The sequence below is a fragment of the Podarcis raffonei genome, chromosome 6 (assembly GCF_027172205.1).
Source record: "Podarcis raffonei isolate rPodRaf1 chromosome 6, rPodRaf1.pri, whole genome shotgun sequence".
Classification (NCBI taxonomy): Eukaryota; Metazoa; Chordata; class Lepidosauria; order Squamata; family Lacertidae; genus Podarcis; species Podarcis raffonei.
In genome coordinates this window covers 53,904,272-53,923,177 of record NC_070607.1, presented here as the reverse complement: position 1 = coordinate 53,923,177, position 18,906 = coordinate 53,904,272, and the positions used below count along the sequence as shown (strand labels likewise).

Below are 18,906 nucleotides of genomic sequence, written 5' to 3'. Positions count from 1 at the left end.
ATTTGAAGTATGTACATGACTCACCATCTGGGCTTAGATAGGGGGTGGAGAATTCGATTGCAAGAGCACAAACAATTTTAACTGTCAGCTATTCTGCTTGGTTTTGTCCACGTTCTTTATTAAATGAAGATTTCAAGATTTTGACCAGCTGGGACCGTTTTCTGACATCTAGGTAAGTAGACGATATTTAATTTGCTTGCTCTCAAAATGTATCTGTCCCTATGGGAACCTGATTCCGGTAATAGAATTTGATATTGTTTAGATCAGTGTTTCAATTGTTCAGAGCTTTTGTGATTATAGCCAAAACCTAGAACATTTTTTTAAAAAAAAATGGAAAGCAAAAACACGCAAATGGCAAATGTGTGAGGTTTCTGGTGTCTTAAATGCAGATTATATAATTAAGATGTGTGAAAATAAGAATTGTGATGAAGTCCGAAAACTGGCATTTTTAAGAGCTGGAAAAGTTCAGTCTATGTGGAGTTATAAAAGGTAAAGGCAAAATTGTTTGCTTTGGCATATAGAAAACATCCTCTTTTATTTTGTGCTGGAACGAAGTCCCTGCTCCATGTTTAGTGCAGGCCTCTGGATAGCTGCCAGAGAGCAGCGTAAAACCGGCAGCAAGCATTGTGTACAGTTTCTCACAATCCTTTGTTAAAACGTTATGGTAATCTGTTAATAGGTCTTCTACAATCCATAAACAGCTTACAGTGTGGTGTTGTTGTTTTTTTGCAGTCCCTGTAGGTAGAAATCCGAACATTGTTTATCCTGTCCCATAAAAAAAAAAAATAGGATAGCTGTTCCACTTGTTTTGTGTGCTGCACCTTTAATTATTTATTTCTATGTTTCAATATATAATATTTTTTATTACTTTTCAATTACATTCCAGTAATAGCCTCATTATAACAATACCAATTTATAATACAGTTACTAATACCGATTGTTCAAATACCAAATTATATAATTTAGGTGGCCCACCGCATGCTAGAATTGATGGTTGGATGATTTTCTTTATTTCTGTGTTCTAAAATCTTACTAATTTCAATTACATTTCTATTTTATTTCTATTAAATTCAATTACATTTCTATTTTAATTCTATTTTATTTTTAAACGTGTTTTTGAGGTACGTACGAGGAATCCCAGGGATTCCTGCCATTGCATCATGTTGATTCCAATATACCATAAAAGGACACCATAAGGACACCTGTCTCTCCACCACACCTGTTTGCAGTTCCCAACAGTTTTCATAACCACTCCTTCCTTGAAGGAAAAGAAGCTATTTCCCCCAACATTGAGCAAATTTATTAGATGTAACAATGGATGTCATAATTGACATGATGCTGCTCCTAGGAAAGCTCTCTCCCACTGTTAATTTATTTTAAAATATTTATATCCTGCTTATTTATTTATTTTTGTTACTGTATTTATTGAATTTATATACCGCCCTACACCCGGAGGTTTCAGACCAAAATCAAAATATGAAACCACAAAATATATAATCAAAATAAAAACAACAACCCAATACCCCCCATTTTTTTAAAAAAGGGCATAGGGTGTCAATCAAATCCACCAAAGACCTGCTTAAAAAGGAACGTTTTTGCCCAGTGCCTAAAGGTGCCAGGGGAACTTCCCTTTTCTGCTTTTCTGTCGCTTGAACATAAGTCAGCTAATAAAATGCATGTGCATAGACACACGCAACCAAATAAAAAATAAATCACAAACTGATCACTTAAACGCCACACTGTCCTAAAACATCATAAAAATAAATAAAATACTTTAAAATAAAAAATCACTTGTACAGACGTAACAATTTGCAATATCAGTGCATTGTCAGTATACCGTTTCCCCAAATGACTTCTGAAACAGTAGGGTTTTCATGACATATGGGGTGCTTTTTTCAGGTGGGATTCAATCACACAACAACAAATTCAGGTTGGAATATTTGGCTTGTTACTGTGCAGCAAACCACTTCCCCAAAATCGAGACTTTTTTGTGATAAGGAAAGTCGTTTGGAAATGCAGTGGCAAAGTGTGTGATAATGATTGCTTTTTGCAGTGGTCGTATAACTTCCCCAGAAACAAATGGAACAAACACTCAATAAATAGCTGGTGCAGTCTAACCTCGCCACAAAATTTGTGCAAATAAAGCACAATAAACATGTCATCTGGAAGCAGCCAGAAAGCCAAACAGTTTCCTCAGAGAGGAATTCTGGAGCCTGGGAGCAACTGCTTGCACAGTCACCAGTTTTACCTCAGATGGCAAGATGGCCCAGAGATGAAGATGTGCTTGAACTTTATTTTCTTTCTAGCGTAATCTAGAATGTCTTTTTAACAACAGAACATCTTCCTATTTTACCCCTGCCCCACATTAGCTATACTTATGGAAATTTAGGTTTTATTGTGGAAAGTGATTGAGGTGTTGAACTAGGTCACAGGAAACCGAGGTTCAAATCTCCAATTCCACCATGAAGTTCTGGGTGACCTTGGGCCTAGCTTTTGGTGTAAACGACCTTCTCAAGATTGTTGCAAGGAAAAATATGGGAAAACAGGGCATGAGTCACACTGAAAACATGACCATGTATTTTCTGTCCTGAACTCCGTGGAGAAAAGAGAGTGTATGCATCAAATAAACAAATGGAGTAATTTCAGTCAGTTGTGTCTAGTTCTTCTCTTGGCTTCTGCTGGTTCTAGGGTGGATTTGCCTGGTTTTGTTAGGATTTTAGCTGCTGGAGTGGGTAGTATAACCACATAGTTTCATCTAAAATTTGTGTTGATTGTTATCTTAATAATAATAATAATAATAATTTTAAAACAAAATTTTTTTTTGTTTTGACTATGGCAGACCAACACGGCTACCTTTCTGTAACTGTAATAATAATTTTATTATTTATACCCTGCCTATCTGGCTGGGTCGCTCTGCATTGAGCTGTTTATGAGCTTTGCACTGCACAATAACTGAATTGGTGACATTTTCAGTACTGAAGTTTATTTCTAGGTTTATTATGGCATTTTTAGGGCCGGATAACCTTTCATATTATCTTTTGAAATAATTGCATTTGAAATAATTGCCGGGGGGTGGGGGTGGGATAGGAAGCTGCAGTGAGTGAAAGATGGTGGGACTGTTCACACAATCTCTGGAATCAGATCCAAGCCCACTTAGACTACAAACACATACTAAATCAATCGAGCATGTACAGATATAAAAGAAGAGTCCGCTATCTGCACAAAGCTTCTCTTCTGACACCGTAGCCTTTTGGTTTCCGAGCACAATTCAAAGTGTTGGTGCTGACCTTTAAAGCCCTAAACGGCCTCAGTCCAGTATATCTGAAGGAGCGTCTCCTCCCCCATCGTTCTGCCTGGACACTGAGGTCCAGCTCCGAGGGCCTTCTGGCGGTTCCTTCACTGCGAGAGGCCAAGTTACAGGGAACCAGGCAGAGGGCTTTCTCGGTAGTGGCGCCCGCCCTGTGGAATGCCCTCCCATCAGATGTCAAAGCGATAAACAACTACCTGACATTCAGAGGACATCTGAAGGCAGCCCTGTTCAGGGAAGTTTTTAAGATGTGACATTTTAGTGTATCTTTCATCTTTGTTGGAAGCCGCCCAGAGTGGCTGGGGAAACCCAGCCAGATGGGCGGGGTACAAATAATAAATTATTATTATTATTATTATTATTATTATTATTATTATTATTATTATTTGGTTGGAACAGTGGCTATTCCCCACATGCGCAGTCGCAAGCGCATACTCATGATTTTATTGCATGTATATCCCACCACCTTCTCCAAGGAGCTCAAAGTGATGTACAAGTTTCTCCCCTTCCTCATTTTCAGTCCCCACAACAACCCTCCGAGGTAGGTTAGGATGAGAGGCAGTGACTGGCCCAAGGTCACCCAGTGAACTTCATGGTCGAGGGGGGATTTGAACCCTGGTTTTCCAGGTTCCTGTCCGACACTCAAGCCACTATGCTACACTGGCTCTCTCATGCTTAGCAGCCAGAACTGGATAGAGAATGAAGATGGAGGCGAGAGAAGAGTACAGAAAGAGAAGGGAAGAGAGGAAATGGATGGCAGATAGACTGATCCACATGATACATTTAAATCGCATCCAGCACACAGAGGATCCTGGGGACCGTAGTTTGTTAAAGAGGCTGGGGATTATAGCTCTGTGAAGGATAAACTATGTAAATTAAGAAGGGGGGCAAAAGTTAAATGTTTTTAATAATAATAAGCCTGGACATAGAAAGGTGGGGTTAAGGCGTGCAAGGTAATCATGAAAGGGGAAAAGAAACGACAGGAGATGACTAGAAACACTTTGAGATGTAAGTGCAAAAGGAATATTAGATAGCAAAGATCGGCTATCTCGGCTTAGAATAGCAAGGATCAAGAGCAGTGTGCAGGTCTGCTCAAGCTGCAGAATTCTCCTTCCCAATGCAGCTGCTGTTTCCTGTGTTTTTGGAGGAATAGGGTACAAGGGACTGTGATGCTGTGATGGGAAGGAATCTTGGGTCTTGATCAGAAATTCCTGCACATGTCAGTGCAGAATCCTGGATCAAGGTTCAGATCTCGCCATTCACCCACACTGTACATGACCTTGGACATATCATGCTCTCTCAGGTTGTGTACACACTCCTGTTTACTTTGCATCCAGTGTGCTCCCATTGCTGATTTGGGAAGCAATGTCAACATGGTGTTAGGCTCAACCCATATCTGTTCTGTATCTATCCTGTCATTCCATATCTATTCTGTATCTATCCTGTCATTTCTTAGGAAATACTGTCTTTTGATGTGTTTCCCCCTAAGCCAGCTTCATTCTGAACTGAGAAAAAGAACAACTTAGGTCCATTTTAAGCCAGTGATGTGTCTGCAGCCTCTTGTCTAACTGGCCTCACAGGGGAGGGCATCTATTGCTGCCCTGTGTTCCCTGGAGGAAAAGTGAGATAAAAAAATGAAATATATACATAATTAGCATTGTTGTTGTCATCGTTTCTAAAGGATCTAATAATTTGTAGTTTCTTCATTGACAATTGCCGTATTTTTTGCTCTATAAGACTCACTTTTTCTCTCCTAAAAAGTAAGGGGAAATGTGTGTGCATCTTATGAAGCGAATGCAGGCTGCACAGCTATCCCAGAAGCCAGAACAGCAAGAGAGATTTCTGCTTTCACTGCGCAGCAATCCCTCTTGCTGTTCTGGCTACTGAGATTCTGAATATTTTTTTTCTTGTTTTCCTCCTCCAAAAACTAGGTGCGTCTTGTGGTCTGGTGCGTCTTATAGAGTGAAAAATACGGTAATCTTTTTGAATTGAACAACATATGTTTGTGTTATTTTGCCCTGTTGAGAAATATGGGAGGAAAGGCTTTGGGGAATACTGCCAATGACAGCTATATTCTTCTTTCTCTCAATTTGGATCAAAGCTGGTTTGAGGGGAATTGCAGTGTTTCTCAAGAAACAAGAAAGTAGATAAGGGATTGTGACATACGTACTCTTGCTTCCCAGAGCTCACTGGATGCCAAGTAAATGGGGGGGTGCGCACAGCGTCAGTTACTACAAACCTTCCTGTGAAAACAAGAAGTCAAAGGATGTCTTGTTTAATGCAAACATGCTGTTTTGCATAACTGTGTGCTTACAATGAATGACCCATTCTCCACTGATCTATTTCCCTCACTCACAATCCCCATCTCCAAAGGCACAATTTCTTATGCTCAGCTGAGTCCTCCTTACACACACACACACCACTGACTACTGAAGGCTTGGTGCTCATTGACCGAAAATAGCTCCTCTTGCTGCTGGTTTCAGCCTGCCCTGGCTGTGATGCTGCAGATGTCAAATAAGGATAAGGGGGTGACTGTAGGAGTGAGAGATGCAGGGATAAGGAGGCGGATCTCTAGAAGAAAAACCATTGCAGCCCACACACTTTTTATATGCCACGTAGTGAGTAACACTGTGTTTAAAGGAGGAAAAAACACAGTGGCATTCAGAGGGTGACCTCAAGTCCCCCTCTGCCTCTTGGTGCAAATTATGTTTCTAGGGCACAGTTTTAAGGTTATGTATACAGAAACTGGATAATATGTCAACAGTGTGATTAAGTCTTGCTAACATTAGACCGCTAGATGCAGAATAGGAAAAGCCATTGGGCATTTCATTAGACTTCCAGAGTGGTGTTAAATATTGCTCATGTAATATTGTGGTCCATGTTGGCAGTTAACACAGCAAGCCTTAGGATATCCCCCCCCCCCAGCACCAAGCAATGTGGTAACAGCTGTTTCCTATATTAAAACTGGACAGAGGAACACTGTTGTTGGTTTTTCTGTACACATTATAACTTCAAAGCACATTCGAAGCGCAATCTTTCTCTCAGAGGTCTGGGCACTTTAGTTTATCCCCGCATAGAATTCCTAGCTGCCCTTAACAAACCAGCCCTATTCTACAAATATATACTGAAAACTAAGTCCTACTGAATTTAGTGGGGCTTACTCCCACATGTGTGCTAGGGATTGCAAGCTCTGTAAACTTTATAGCAGGGATGGGCAATCTGGTTCTCTTAAGATGTTATTGAACTGCAACTCCCATCATTCCTGAATATTGGCCCTGCTGGCTGGGGCTGATGGGACATAGGTGTGGGCCACTCCTCCTAGGCCACATCAGGTAAAGAGCTTTCTTCCAGATGTAACTCTCATTACCATTTCTTCCTTACAGGACTTTTCTCCAGATGGGCAGTCACTTTGAATTACGGATGCCTCAAATGAGTATTAATCGTGCCACTGGAATGGAACGATCAAGCAATCAAGAATCTTGTCAGCTGACCGAAAACATGACTTCTACAATCCATGACCTAGGAGAAAGCAGCCAGAAACAGTGTGGGCAAACCATTACCATGTCTCCACTATGCAGAAATCATGGTAAAGTCAATAGTGTTTGCTGTAGAATGTGCAACGCACAGCACTTCCCTGTTGCTCCTTTTCAGATCAACTACACATGATACTAAATGAATCTTTTGAGCATTGCATCATTATATTGTTGCTGTTATTGTTTATTTGTTTTAAATAGCAGCTTTGGAGAGGAGGCCAAATTAGGATCGGGACCATGACACATGAAAGGGTGAAGCTCTTTCCTCCCATGCCACAGCCCTAATTAAAATCACCACCACCAAGCTGTTATTTTGTAGAGGAGGAAACTGCCTCCCTCCTATGCCAAATATTACGGGGAGGAAATGGAATTTTCATAGGGATCACTGCATGGGATGGAGAGAATTTTTATTTTTAAGCTAACCCTAACCCCTTCCCTCACCATGATCAGCCTCCTCCTTCCTACATAGATGGTGTTTGAAATTTTAAAAAGAACTGGGCTGTGAATGTCTGTTGCATGTGTAGCCAAAACAGCACCACCCATGCCCAAGGGGAAGGTATCAGCAGGCTTAGAGGAACGCCAAGGTTTGGGGAACATTAAGGTTTGCAGAAGCTGAGGGGGGACTTTTCCACCCTACACATAAAAAAAATAAAACAGTAAGTTCAAGTCCTATAAAGACTGCGCTTACTGGCCATGGATGCTGACTAAGGGGGAATGGGACAGAAATGTTGGAAAATCAATAAAAATTTATAAAAAAAAAACAGAAAACAGGTGGAAGGAAGAATAGATTAAAATATCATCAAGAAGAGCATGGTTGCTAAAATGAATGTGAGTGTTCTAACTTGAACATACCAATACCTGTATGTGTATGATCAGATTGTGCTTACATGGCTGATTTGTGTGTCATAGACTGCTGTTTACAGATGTGTCAGGGTGTTTTAGTAATCTACTAAGTCAGTGGTGCATATTCTCTTAGCATTGTATTGTCACCTATTTGGTTATTAAACTTTTGTTATAGATCGCTTTTTTTGGTAATCTGTCTAATGCATTTAACTCAATTGCGGCTTTCATCTGCTGTGTTTAGATCATGCAGAGTTCAGATACGCTTCCCACGCAGTAAGTCCTCAGTGTTCTAACGCTCTTGAAGACACCAAAGGCATTTTCTTCCAAGTGGGGAGTAAAAGAAACCTCGAATATTACACTACTAGCCAAGAGCAATTTGGGAGTGGTTGTAGCAGCTTGAACAACAGTACGCAAGTCCAAGCACCAGAGAAAGTGACTCTTGTCGTTGATGGCACTAGATTTGTCGTAAATCCCCAGATTTTCACAGCTCATCCTGATACTATGTTAGGAAGGTAAGTGTCTTCATTACCTCTTTAAACCTTGCAGACTACTTAAATGGAAACAAAGTGTATCACTACTGCTGCTGATAGGGTGTCCTTTGCAGTCTGAATAGGGTTAGGAGGATGCATTGTAATTTTGGAAGGCCACCTAGTTTTAGAATTCTGTCCTCATCATTCCCATTGGAATTTGAAGGTGTTCCACTTCATGAGATTATTTGCATTTAACTTGTTAATGCATTCCAGTGAAACCAGATAACTCCCAAGTAAACGGGTTTAGCATGAGGGACCAGAATGAAGGTTCCGCTGGAGATGTTCATGGTACATTGACCTTATGAGACATCCCAAATATTATGTGGTGAATGCCATTCACTGGTCTAGATATGAGCAATCTTATGGCAAGGATAAGGAACCTTTAGCTCTCCAGAAGTTGTTGAACTACAACTTCTGTCTGTCCCAGCCAGCCTGACAAATGCTAAAGGACCATGGGAGTTGTAGTCCAGCAATATCTGGAAGACCACAGATTCCCTATCCTTGTCTTATGATCAAACCACAAGAGGCTTTTATACATTTTCATTTTATTTACAAAAAGCAGCCACAAAGAGAGGAATAGTGGTGTAACCCTTTTCTAATTCTCCTCTGCCCCCAGTTACTGGTGCCTGTCCCAACAGAGTTTTATTTTTAATAGAGCAAATAGCAGCTTATGGGGGCAATTTTCAGCAAGACGCTGGTGTGTGACATTAGCTTTCTCACCCCCACCCCCGTAACAACATCCTGATCTGGATTCCTTCCCACTCACCCGCAGCCTCCCCGTGGCTGCTTTTTTTGTGAATGAAGAGACATAGCCAGTCTCAGCACATTTTTAGATTATTTTAATTCATGTCCAGTGGTCGGATCCTGATTGTATCCAGGTTTGAAGGCAGCACGTAAACCCTCATTTCCTGGTTTAGGAATTAAGGATATAAGTGTCAAAGTTGGATGCATGGAGGCAGGAGCAAGATGGAATTATGTGGGCACACAGTTCATTCTCAGATTATGACATCTGAACTTTTGAGAACTGCATGCCATTTTCTCATCAGTGTAAAATGCCAGCCATCTCCTTAATAAAGGGCTTAATAATTACTGCATTCTCAAAGAAGCACTTGCCATGATTGACATAGTTCTTTATTTAGATAGTTTCAATGTGCTCTGTTTACTTCAACACACCAGCTGGCATTTGGAGACAGCCATCTTAAACCCATGTATGGATTATCATTTCAGAATGTTTGGACCAGGACGAGAATATAACTTCACTCGGCCGAACGAGAAGGGTGAATATGAGATTGCAGATGGAATTAGCTCCACGGTGTTCCGGACTGTGCTGGTGAGGAAGCCCCCAAAGTTGCAGAAGTAGGGTTCTTCCTCCAGTTTGTAAAGTTCCTATTCCTGCCTTCACATTCAAAGGAACTTTGAGCTTCTCATGTATCTTCTGCTTTATTTATAGATCTGTTTCTTTCTCGTTTCCTTCCTATTTCTTACTTCTAAGACAGCGCCTATCACTTATATTGTGTATTGTTGGGAATGACACTTTCTGCGTTGTCCCATATAACTAGTAATGTTTTTCATTCATGGTATATGTACACAGTGCTGGCTCCAGTGGTGGCCCCCTCCCTCAGTGAGTCTACCGCCTCATGGCCATTATGGGCAGCTGTTGCTGCTCCTCTGCCACCTCATTGTCATTGCTCCCACCTGCTGGCTTGCCAGGCAGCCAATGAGCAAAGAGGCAGTGGCTCCTGCACCACCTCCTCCTCCTCCTCTCCACCTCTTTTGTTTGCTTGATGATCCCCTTGAAGGCCAGAGTGACAGGCAGGTGAATAAGCAGGTTGCAATGGTGAAGGGAAGGAGCGAATCCAGGGGACTCTGATCAGTGGATACTCTGATGGAATATGGGGCAACTATGCCAGCTCTGGTGTCATGGTAGAATATGGAGCTAATTCATAATGTTGAGCTTTAAAAAACAAACACAGTGATTTAAAAGACGCATTCATCTATGTTAGATCGGAGTCATGAGATAGCTCAGTTGGTAGAGCATGAGGCTCTCAGGGCTGTGGGTTTGAGTCCTATGTTGGGCAAAAAGATTTCTGCATTGCAGAGATGACCCTCACGATCCCTTCCAACTCTACTGTTCTACGAGTCGAACTCCCTAGTCAATAACCAGGTGGGAGGCTGCCTGGTGCCCTGGGTGCATCCCTCCATACTTTTGGAAGGAAGAACAGGGTACAAGTGAAATAAACAAGAGCAATAATAAACACAGCTGCACTTTCCTTTCAGGATTATTACAAAACTGGAATCATTAACTGTCCCGATGGGATTTCTATTCCGGATCTCAGAGACACGTGTGACTACCTTTGCATCAACTTTGATTTCAACACAATCAAATGTCAAGACTTAAGTAAGTGTGGCCAAACTCGAAGGAGCGGCGGGCAAATGCTGCGCATGTCGGGGCCATTCCGCTCCAGACCCTGCTAGTCAGGGTGGCATTTGAGACGTAGGGAGTTGGGTCTCTGACTTTCTCTCAGGCGGCTTTGAAAGAAGGTATCAATGGCTACTCGCCATGATGGCTATGTTATGCCTCTGCAGTCGGAGGCATTAATGATTCCGAATACCAGTTGCTAGAAACCGCAGGCGGGGAGAGTGATCTTGTGCTTGCGGGTTTTCCAGAAGAGGCCCCTGGTTGGCCACTCTGAGAACAGGATCCTGGGCTCAATGGACCATTTGCCTGATGCAGCAGCGCTCCTCTTAACGTCCTTCCAGCTGGATGCAAAGGGCTCACATGTGACTTATTTCCTGTTAGGTGCATTACTGCATGAGCTGTCCAACGATGGGGCTCACAAGCAGTTTGACTGCTATCTGGAGGAGCTGATTCTGCCTATAATGGTGGGCAATGCCAAGAAGGGAGAACGCGAGTGTCACATTGTGGTGCTAACAGATGAAGACATAGTGGACTGGGATGAAGACTACCCACCTCCAATGGGAGAAGAATACTCACAAAGTAAGGGATCTGCATTTAATTTTTTATATATATAAATAATACAATTTCTAGAAAGTTATTTTAAAAACCAACTTATGCCACCACATGGTATACATGGTGTGTGTCGTCTTAACTAAGGCTGAAAAAGAAAGAAAATACAGTTACAATGGGGGTGATTTATACCAACCAAAAAAATTCCGAATGGTATACTTATTGTCTAACTTTTTAAAAGTGTTATAAGGATAATATAAAATTGTTAAATGAATAAGAAATGGATAGGAATTTCTTTTTTGCCTTGCGCAGAGGCTCATTCCCAAAAATCCTTGCATTTCAGTGTCTGGTTATACACATAAAAGTCCAATTGATCACGGCGTTTAAGAACTATGGCTAGATGTAAGATTGTAGGCTGAATGCCTACCAACCCCATAATCTATACATGTAGTAAATCTGTAATTTTTGTTCATATGTTGCTCAGGATCCAAGCATCTTAATTCATCACACCCTCCCTCTTAACAGCAAATTTCCCATGGGGGGGGGAGCAGTTCTTTCTGAAGCAAATGTTTGCATTGCTATTATTAATGGTTTGCAGAATATTTATTATTATGTCTTAAATTGGATTGAGTTGGGAGAGGCAACTTACCAGTTCCCCTTGTGCCTTCCAAACATCCGCTTGGTGTGGGAGGCAGACCTGTCATCTTCCCTCCATGGGCAGAAGGATATGTTCCATGTGTGGAAGGTGAAGTCAGGATGCAACCCAATATTATTTGAGAAATGTGTATCCTGCCTTTCTAGCAAATGGTGCTCAATATCACAGATGATTATTTATTAATTATTATTATGTATTATTGCGATATTTATTTAATTAACAAGATTCTTATACCCTTAAAAATTAAATCAACCTCTAAGTGGTTTTACACAAAATATTAATTAAAAAATGGCAAAAAACAGATTTTAGAACCAGTGAACGTCCCAGGACGTGTGAAATTGCTAGTGTCAAAGGTTTTAACCATCCTCCCAGTGCTCTACTCATTTTAAAAAAAAACTGCTAACCTGTCAAATTAGCCACTGCTACAGTTGTCAGATTTTTAAAATACTATTTTCTTTGTTGTAGTTCTGTATAGTTCTAAGCTCTACAGATTCTTCAAGTACATTGAGAATCGGGATGTAGCAAAAACGGTTTTGAAAGAACGTGGCCTGAAAAACATCCGAATTGGCATTGAAGGCAAGTAACAGTGTTTTCCCGAATAGCAAAAGCTTTTCAGAAGAAGCCAGAAGTTTCCTGTAGCAACTCTGCATTTACTGGGTCTACTAACAGATAGCTCAGTCACCCATGTACTAACTTTGCTGCTCTGCAACCCTTCGATTTTGGGTCACCAATTTAATGACTAACCTTTTTTTGCAGAGGGAGCCCTAAACGTTGCCTGTATCTGATGCTGCTGGCAAGAGCCCTGGGGTTAGCTGTGTTTCATTTGGAGATGCGATTTGGCAGTCACCCCTGGGCTGAAGGCTGTGTACACACCAGTGTTAATGCACACGTGGGTTGTTCAGATCCTGTTTTTCCATGTGTGCTTTGGGGGTTTGTTCACCCACATGAGTGCTTTCAATTGAACTCTGCCTCAGTGTTTTCCATCCACTCTAGGAGGCAGATGTACAATGTTTTGTTGTCCCCTCTTCACAGTTAGTACTTCTTCACCCTCCTTGAGTTCCGGAAACCTGAAGTCCATACTGCACAAATAGCGCACACAGTATTTGTTCATCTGTGTGCACTGCCAATTTTTATTGTATTTCTGAGATACACGTTTTTAGGTATACCGCACTTGCACAAGGCAGGTTACTTTTTTTTTTAAGTGTGTGTATGTGTTGCACCCACGGGATGCGAGTGGAGCTGTGGGTTAAACCACAGAGCCTAGGGCTTGCTGGTCACAAGGTCGGCGGTTCGAATCCCCACAACGGGGTAAGCTCCCGTTGCTCGGTCCCTGCTCCTGCCAACCTAGCAGTTCGAAAGCACGTCAAAGTGCAAGTAGATAAATAGATACCGCTCCGGTGGGAAGGTAAACGGCGTTTCCGTGCGCTGCTCTGGTTCTCCAGAAGCGGCTTAGTCATGCTGGCCACATGACCCGGAAGCTGTACGCCGGCTCCCTCGGCCGATAAAGCGAGATGAGCGCCACAACCCCAGAGTCGGCCACGACTGGACCTAATGGTCAGGGGTCCCTTTACCCTTACTTTATGTGTTGCACCAGGGGGTGTGTTGATAGATGACACCCAGCAAAACATTGCCACACACACAACAAGAACACTGACACAATGTGCTTCAGTTCATCTGCAGTATATAAAACTACAGTCAGTTTTATATTGTATTCCTACCCCATGCTCCTTGTTTACTGCATTGTCCACAGACCAGGATAATCAAAATTTAAATGTTGGAGAGACAGGGAGCACAGGCTGCCATTTGGATGAGGACAATTCCATGTGGGTGGCACAGAAAACATGTGCCCATGAGGCGCCTTGAATCCACTTTAAACAGTGTTGTGTATACAGCCTAAACAGTTTAATCAGCACAGTCCTAGTTTGAACCCTGGGGATACTCTTCCTTTGGGCTGCTCACTGGGCCTGGGCCTGGGCCGAGATGGTTAACAGTGCCAAAATATTTGTTTCAGGTTACCCCACCTGTAAAGAGAAAGTGAAGAGGAGGCCTGGAGGGCGCTCGGAAGTTATCTATAATTATGTGCAACGCCCATTCATCCAGATGTCGTGGGAAAAGGAAGAGGGAAAGAGTCGCCATGTTGACTTCCAGTGCGTTAGAAGCAAATCTCTAACAAACCTCGTGGCGGTGGGGGAAGATGTGGCGGAAGACCAGGAAGTTATGCTGCACCACCCGCCCCAGGTGGATGAACTTGACAGACTGAATGCACCATTTTCTCAAATGGATCCTAATGAGCTTCCGGAATAATGTAGCTAAAGTGCAGTGTTTTCTCAAATGGATTTGGTTGATTGACTGGCTCAGGACTGAATATCCAGATCGGCCTGCTGCTAGTTTTCATACAACTGGATCTCTTAAAAGCTATTGCATTACCATAATTGCTTTATTCTCTAAATACAGTCTACATAAGTAGAAAGGACTAGTGTTATTACATCATTTGCTGAGGCCTCCCAAGTATTCTCCAATGAGAACGTGGACTCTGGGAATTAAGTTTACATCTCACCCTGTCAAAGAACAGAAATAAAATGTTCTCATTGAATTGAAATACGGTGTAAATATACATACAGTTCTGTGTTAATGCTTAGCAGCCATCGCTTAGTTACAAATAGGCCAAGCTCTATAGCAATAATGACTTCACCGTCATGGGACAATTACCAGTAAGAATAAAAAAACTATGTTTCCCGTCAGTTGGGTGCAGCTACACAACAGATAGCCTATGCAGTCCAGTGTTGTTGCTTTTTAAGTTTCCTTTTCAGTAGCTGTTCCACCAACTCCTTAAATTGCTTCTTAATCTCCAGGACCTGCTGGGAAGAGATTGAAAACTCTGATTTCAGAGGCATACCAAACAAATTCACTCTGAGTCATCAGTTTTCAAGAAACCAAATACCAGTCTGCACTACAAAATGCTACGTTTTCAACTCAAGGCACAGTTGCTCTGCCATCCCGATACTTTAAAAAAGAAAAAAACCTAACAGAACCGGACACAAGTTATGGCATTAGTGAATCCCATAAAAGTTGTGATTTTAGGCAAGTTTACCTAGGAGTAAATCCTATTGAAAAGCGTAGGACTTTTCTTTCAACTAAACTTGCATTGGATTGTGCTGCAAGTCTTCTGAAAAAGGGTTAAAGTTCTTTATATTCAGCCATACAAATGAAGAAGCGTCTCTCTCTACATGTTGTATCTGTGGCTTGCTCTCTATTATGACGGTCATAAATTAGTAGGAATATCTTTTAAGGTTACAGTGAGTGCTGAATCCTACTGGATTCAGCAACAAAGCCAAGTGCAGAGTGCTTGGCGCAGTACAGATGTATTGCATAAACATTACGATGTTTTCTCAGCATAGCTCTGCCAATCTTCTCTATTTTGTGTTACTTCCTTGGTTCTGTTCCAGGATTCTCATCTTGCTGCCACCTGCGTGAAATATAATATTGAACCTCTTCAAATGTTCAACAACAGCACATGGTATTAGTGCTGCAGGGGCAATACGACTTCACAGTGCGTGTAGCAGAAATGCCTGTCTTGATTTTGGATGATGTTTAGCTTTAATGGCTGCAATAGAAATTGTGATTTAGGATTGTGGATGGGAGGGGATGCTGCTCTTCGGTGCTAGGATATTCAGATCATTACCAACCTTGCAATGTTTTTTAAAAGTTTGGTGGGATTAAAGATTTTATAATAAAATATGTCCTAAGATTAAAAGTTCCTAACATGAAGAAAGCTAGCACTTCTCACCAGTATGTTAGCTTTCAGTGTACAGCATGGGTAGGCAAACTAAGGCCTAGGGGCCGGATCCAGCCCAATCACCTTCTAAATTCGGCAAGGGAATCAGTGTGTTTTTACATGTGTAGAATGTGTCCTTTTATTTAAAATGCATCTCTGGGTTATTTGTGGGGTATAGGAATTTGTTCATCCCCCCAAAAAAAATATAGTTTGGCCCCCCACAAGGTCTGAGGGACAGTGGACCAGCCCCCTGCTGAAAAAGTTTGCTGATCCCTGGTGTACAGGGAGATTTTGATGGGTTAAGCTCAGGGAAACATGCTGGTAGTTTGAATGGGTATTGGCTGTTAATATGAGTTATGCACTGTAGTTATACCTGCCCACTACATTAAAGTGCTTCAAAAGCTTAGCCCATCCTCTGCAAGGTAGAAAAAAAACTTTTGACACATTCAAATGAAGAATCTTACTGCAGAAGAAAGCAAATACACACCTGAAGTCCTGAATTTTCAGCAACTTAAGTGTGATTTTTAGAACAGGTTGTGTATAATGCTGGTCTGAATTAACATGTAGAGGACTTTGCAACTATCAGCACCTGCAATTATATACTTAAAAAAAAATCAATGCACCAAATATCTCTATCTTAAGAGCCTCAAAAGAACAAATGTGTAGCTGATTGCCATCTACTTGGGATCTGCTTAGAGGAATTAAGTGAATAGATATTGCCAGATAGCGGAGATAGCTTTCCAGAGTCAGAATAAATCGAGTTAATACTTCCAGTGAAGGGAGAATCGCCCAAGGTCACTAATTTATGTAACAAGTGGTCTTTTTAATTTTCAATTAAAACTTTTTGGTTTTATTTCCAAGCAAGATTAATGGACTGTGCTATTGTTACACTGTTGAAGATGTTAAAGCAGACTTGTAGCACAATCTTATACATGCTTACTCAAAAGTAAGCCCCATTATGTTCAAAGGGGCTTTCTGGAAAGTGTGCATAGTTTTGCAGCCTTAGAACTGTATCAAGGAAGCTTTTATCATTTCTGATCCAGTTATTTTATTTAAACAGCTATTCAACCTCTCACGAAAGTGCCTACAGCAACGTTTTTCAAAAGCTGCCCTACTTGTGCTGTCCACAAGGCAAGGTGGTCTTTTTAGAAATATTTAATTAGAAAAATATAGGGTGATTTATAGACAGGTGTCAACATTGAAATAAACTCCAGCATGAAAATTATTGGAGAATACTTCCAGTATTAAATTCAAAAATTTGGGTAAGCCAAGTTTGCCATTCTCACATGTGTGTAAGAGCCATTCCCACGAATGCACTGAATGTTGATAGAAAATTGAACCACTTTTACAGCTGGTTTGATGTGCTTGTCCTTTGCAGAAACTACTTACCTGTGAGGGTGGTGAGAATTTTTGATAAAATCTCTAACCTAGGAATTTTCAGAGTAGCTGCTTAGAAGATTACAATTTCATACAGTAGCCATGTTTGCTGCAGCTACATTGGTGTTTCCAAAAGAAAGTGCTGAAAGTCAGATACACGTTTCTAGACATTCAGGGAAGCATGCTGAGCCCACTATGGCTATAACAACATGATCATGTCTGCTGCATGTTCACGGAACATATAGCTGCTCTTCACATTTTACATTTGCTGCAGCAGACACACTAGTATAGGCAAAAACAAAGACAACTGCCACAGAAAATGAGAGGTAACTCTTAGGATTCCAAAAACAAAGAAATTCAAAAGTGAGGCAACCCCAATGAACTTGAAGAATGCCCATTGGAAACAAAGTCAAACATGACTTGAAAGATTACACTTACTCCAAATTATAACTAAACATTCAGAGAGCCAATATAAGCCACTAAAAGTTTTTCACAAATAATAGGTTGCTTTCCCAAAGAAACAATGTATTTATATCTGATGCAAAATAAAAAAATAAAGTATTATATAGCATTGTCCAACTAGGAATATTGGACTAATGGGATATTTCTATTCTGGGGTGATTTACTTCTTCTTCCGTTATCTGTAATTAAAAAGGCACAAAAACAAGTTTCTCCTTTTTTATTTTGTTCAATATTCAGTGTTTACATTATCATACTTTTAAATAAAAAAAAAATATATACTTTTCTGGTAGTTGTTTACGTCCTGAATCTTAGTTTTCAAAGAGTTGCCTTTTATCTGCTGTGTTATGTTTCTAATCCTGTGTCATCTCTTTGGTGGTTGTTTTTCTAGTCATCTTGAATATGGTCTGGAAAATCATTTTCTTTGCATTACCTTGATGCTAAAAAGAACAGTGTGGCCCTACCTGTACTCTCCGGAGGGAGCCACACTGGCCCCAGCCCCCACCTGTGTGTACACATGGTATAAAGAACGTCTATAGCCACATCCCGTGTAACAGGAAACACCTGGTGCTTCCACTAACTCTTTAACACACGTGAAGCAACCCTGAAGATATTTCATGTTAGAACAAAAGTTTGCAAAACGCATGCCTGAGAAGGAGGATGCTCTTAAGTGCTCTCAAGCATAACGAAAAGGGTTTTTAAGACACTTTCTTTTGAGAGACAGGCCTCATCTACAGTTCCCCATCCTATCCCTCCCAGTAATTGTCCAGTGCTCTGTATCCCTTTCTATTCTGCCTCCCTTGCCTAAGTTATGCTATTTCCAAAACTCAGCAACTGGAATTGGGTTTCCCCCCTCCCCCCTTTATTTTCCCTTTTATACAGGTGCTGTTTCTCTTTTCATTTTTCTCTTATGTACGTCTCACCATGTTTAGTGCACATATAATTATGTACTTTTTCAACTTTCAATGAAGATGTCGGTTTGGGGGGGGGGAATTCAGCGACTGGAATATGTGAACATGTCTATTGCTCATTATTCACTCTTATTGCACCTAATCAACACACTGAGCAAATACATCCAGGCACCCCCTTTGATTACCTCAGTGTCATCTGCTGCAAACAATAAGCTTTTCAATTCAAATAACTTCACAAAACATTAGCAAAACTACATTTATTGAGGAAGTATTTTAAACAGCTCAGAATGCAAAGACACTTCCATAAAAATTGGTCTTCACACAAAACCCCAGAATCATGTACAAAGTATATGAAATTTTACACTGCAAGTAGTTACAGCTGTATGCAGATACAAAATCAATTTTAATCGGCCATAAGGCGGAACCCAGGCACATTGGTTAAGCAGTACCTAAGTGCAATACTCTGCTAATAATCACACACAACTGGCAGCATTGCTCATCTTAAGTCTCAGCCAGGAATTTTCTCCTGTACCCAGACACGCCAAAAA

At 41.1% G+C, this 18,906-nt stretch overlaps 1 protein-coding gene across 1 annotated transcript; it reads left to right on the top strand.

Moving 5' to 3' along the window:
- Positions 1 to 142: 142 nt before the first annotated feature.
- KCTD20 (potassium channel tetramerization domain containing 20) lies at positions 143 to 17,729 on the top strand. Its single transcript, XM_053392970.1, has 8 exons — positions 143 to 172; positions 6,691 to 6,893; positions 7,925 to 8,195; positions 9,441 to 9,543; positions 10,491 to 10,611; positions 11,014 to 11,211; positions 12,302 to 12,412; positions 13,848 to 17,729. Exons 2-8 carry the CDS (start codon positions 6,704 to 6,706, stop codon positions 14,138 to 14,140), a joined length of 1,287 nt encoding a protein of 428 aa, XP_053248945.1. The 5' UTR covers positions 143 to 172; positions 6,691 to 6,703; the 3' UTR covers positions 14,141 to 17,729.
- Positions 17,730 to 18,906: the final 1,177 nt, after the last annotated feature.

Excerpts from the sequence above, each read along its gene's own strand:
- KCTD20 (XM_053392970.1), top strand. The coding sequence starts at position 6,704 with ATGGGCAGTCACTTTGAATTACGGATGCCTCAAATGAGTATTAATCGT. Across the intron at positions 9,544-10,490 it reads CGGTGTTCCGGACTGTGCTG|GATTATTACAAAACTGGAAT; the intron begins GTGAGGAAGCCC and ends CTTTCCTTTCAG. Across the intron at positions 12,413-13,847 it reads CATCCGAATTGGCATTGAAG|GTTACCCCACCTGTAAAGAG; the intron begins GCAAGTAACAGT and ends TATTTGTTTCAG.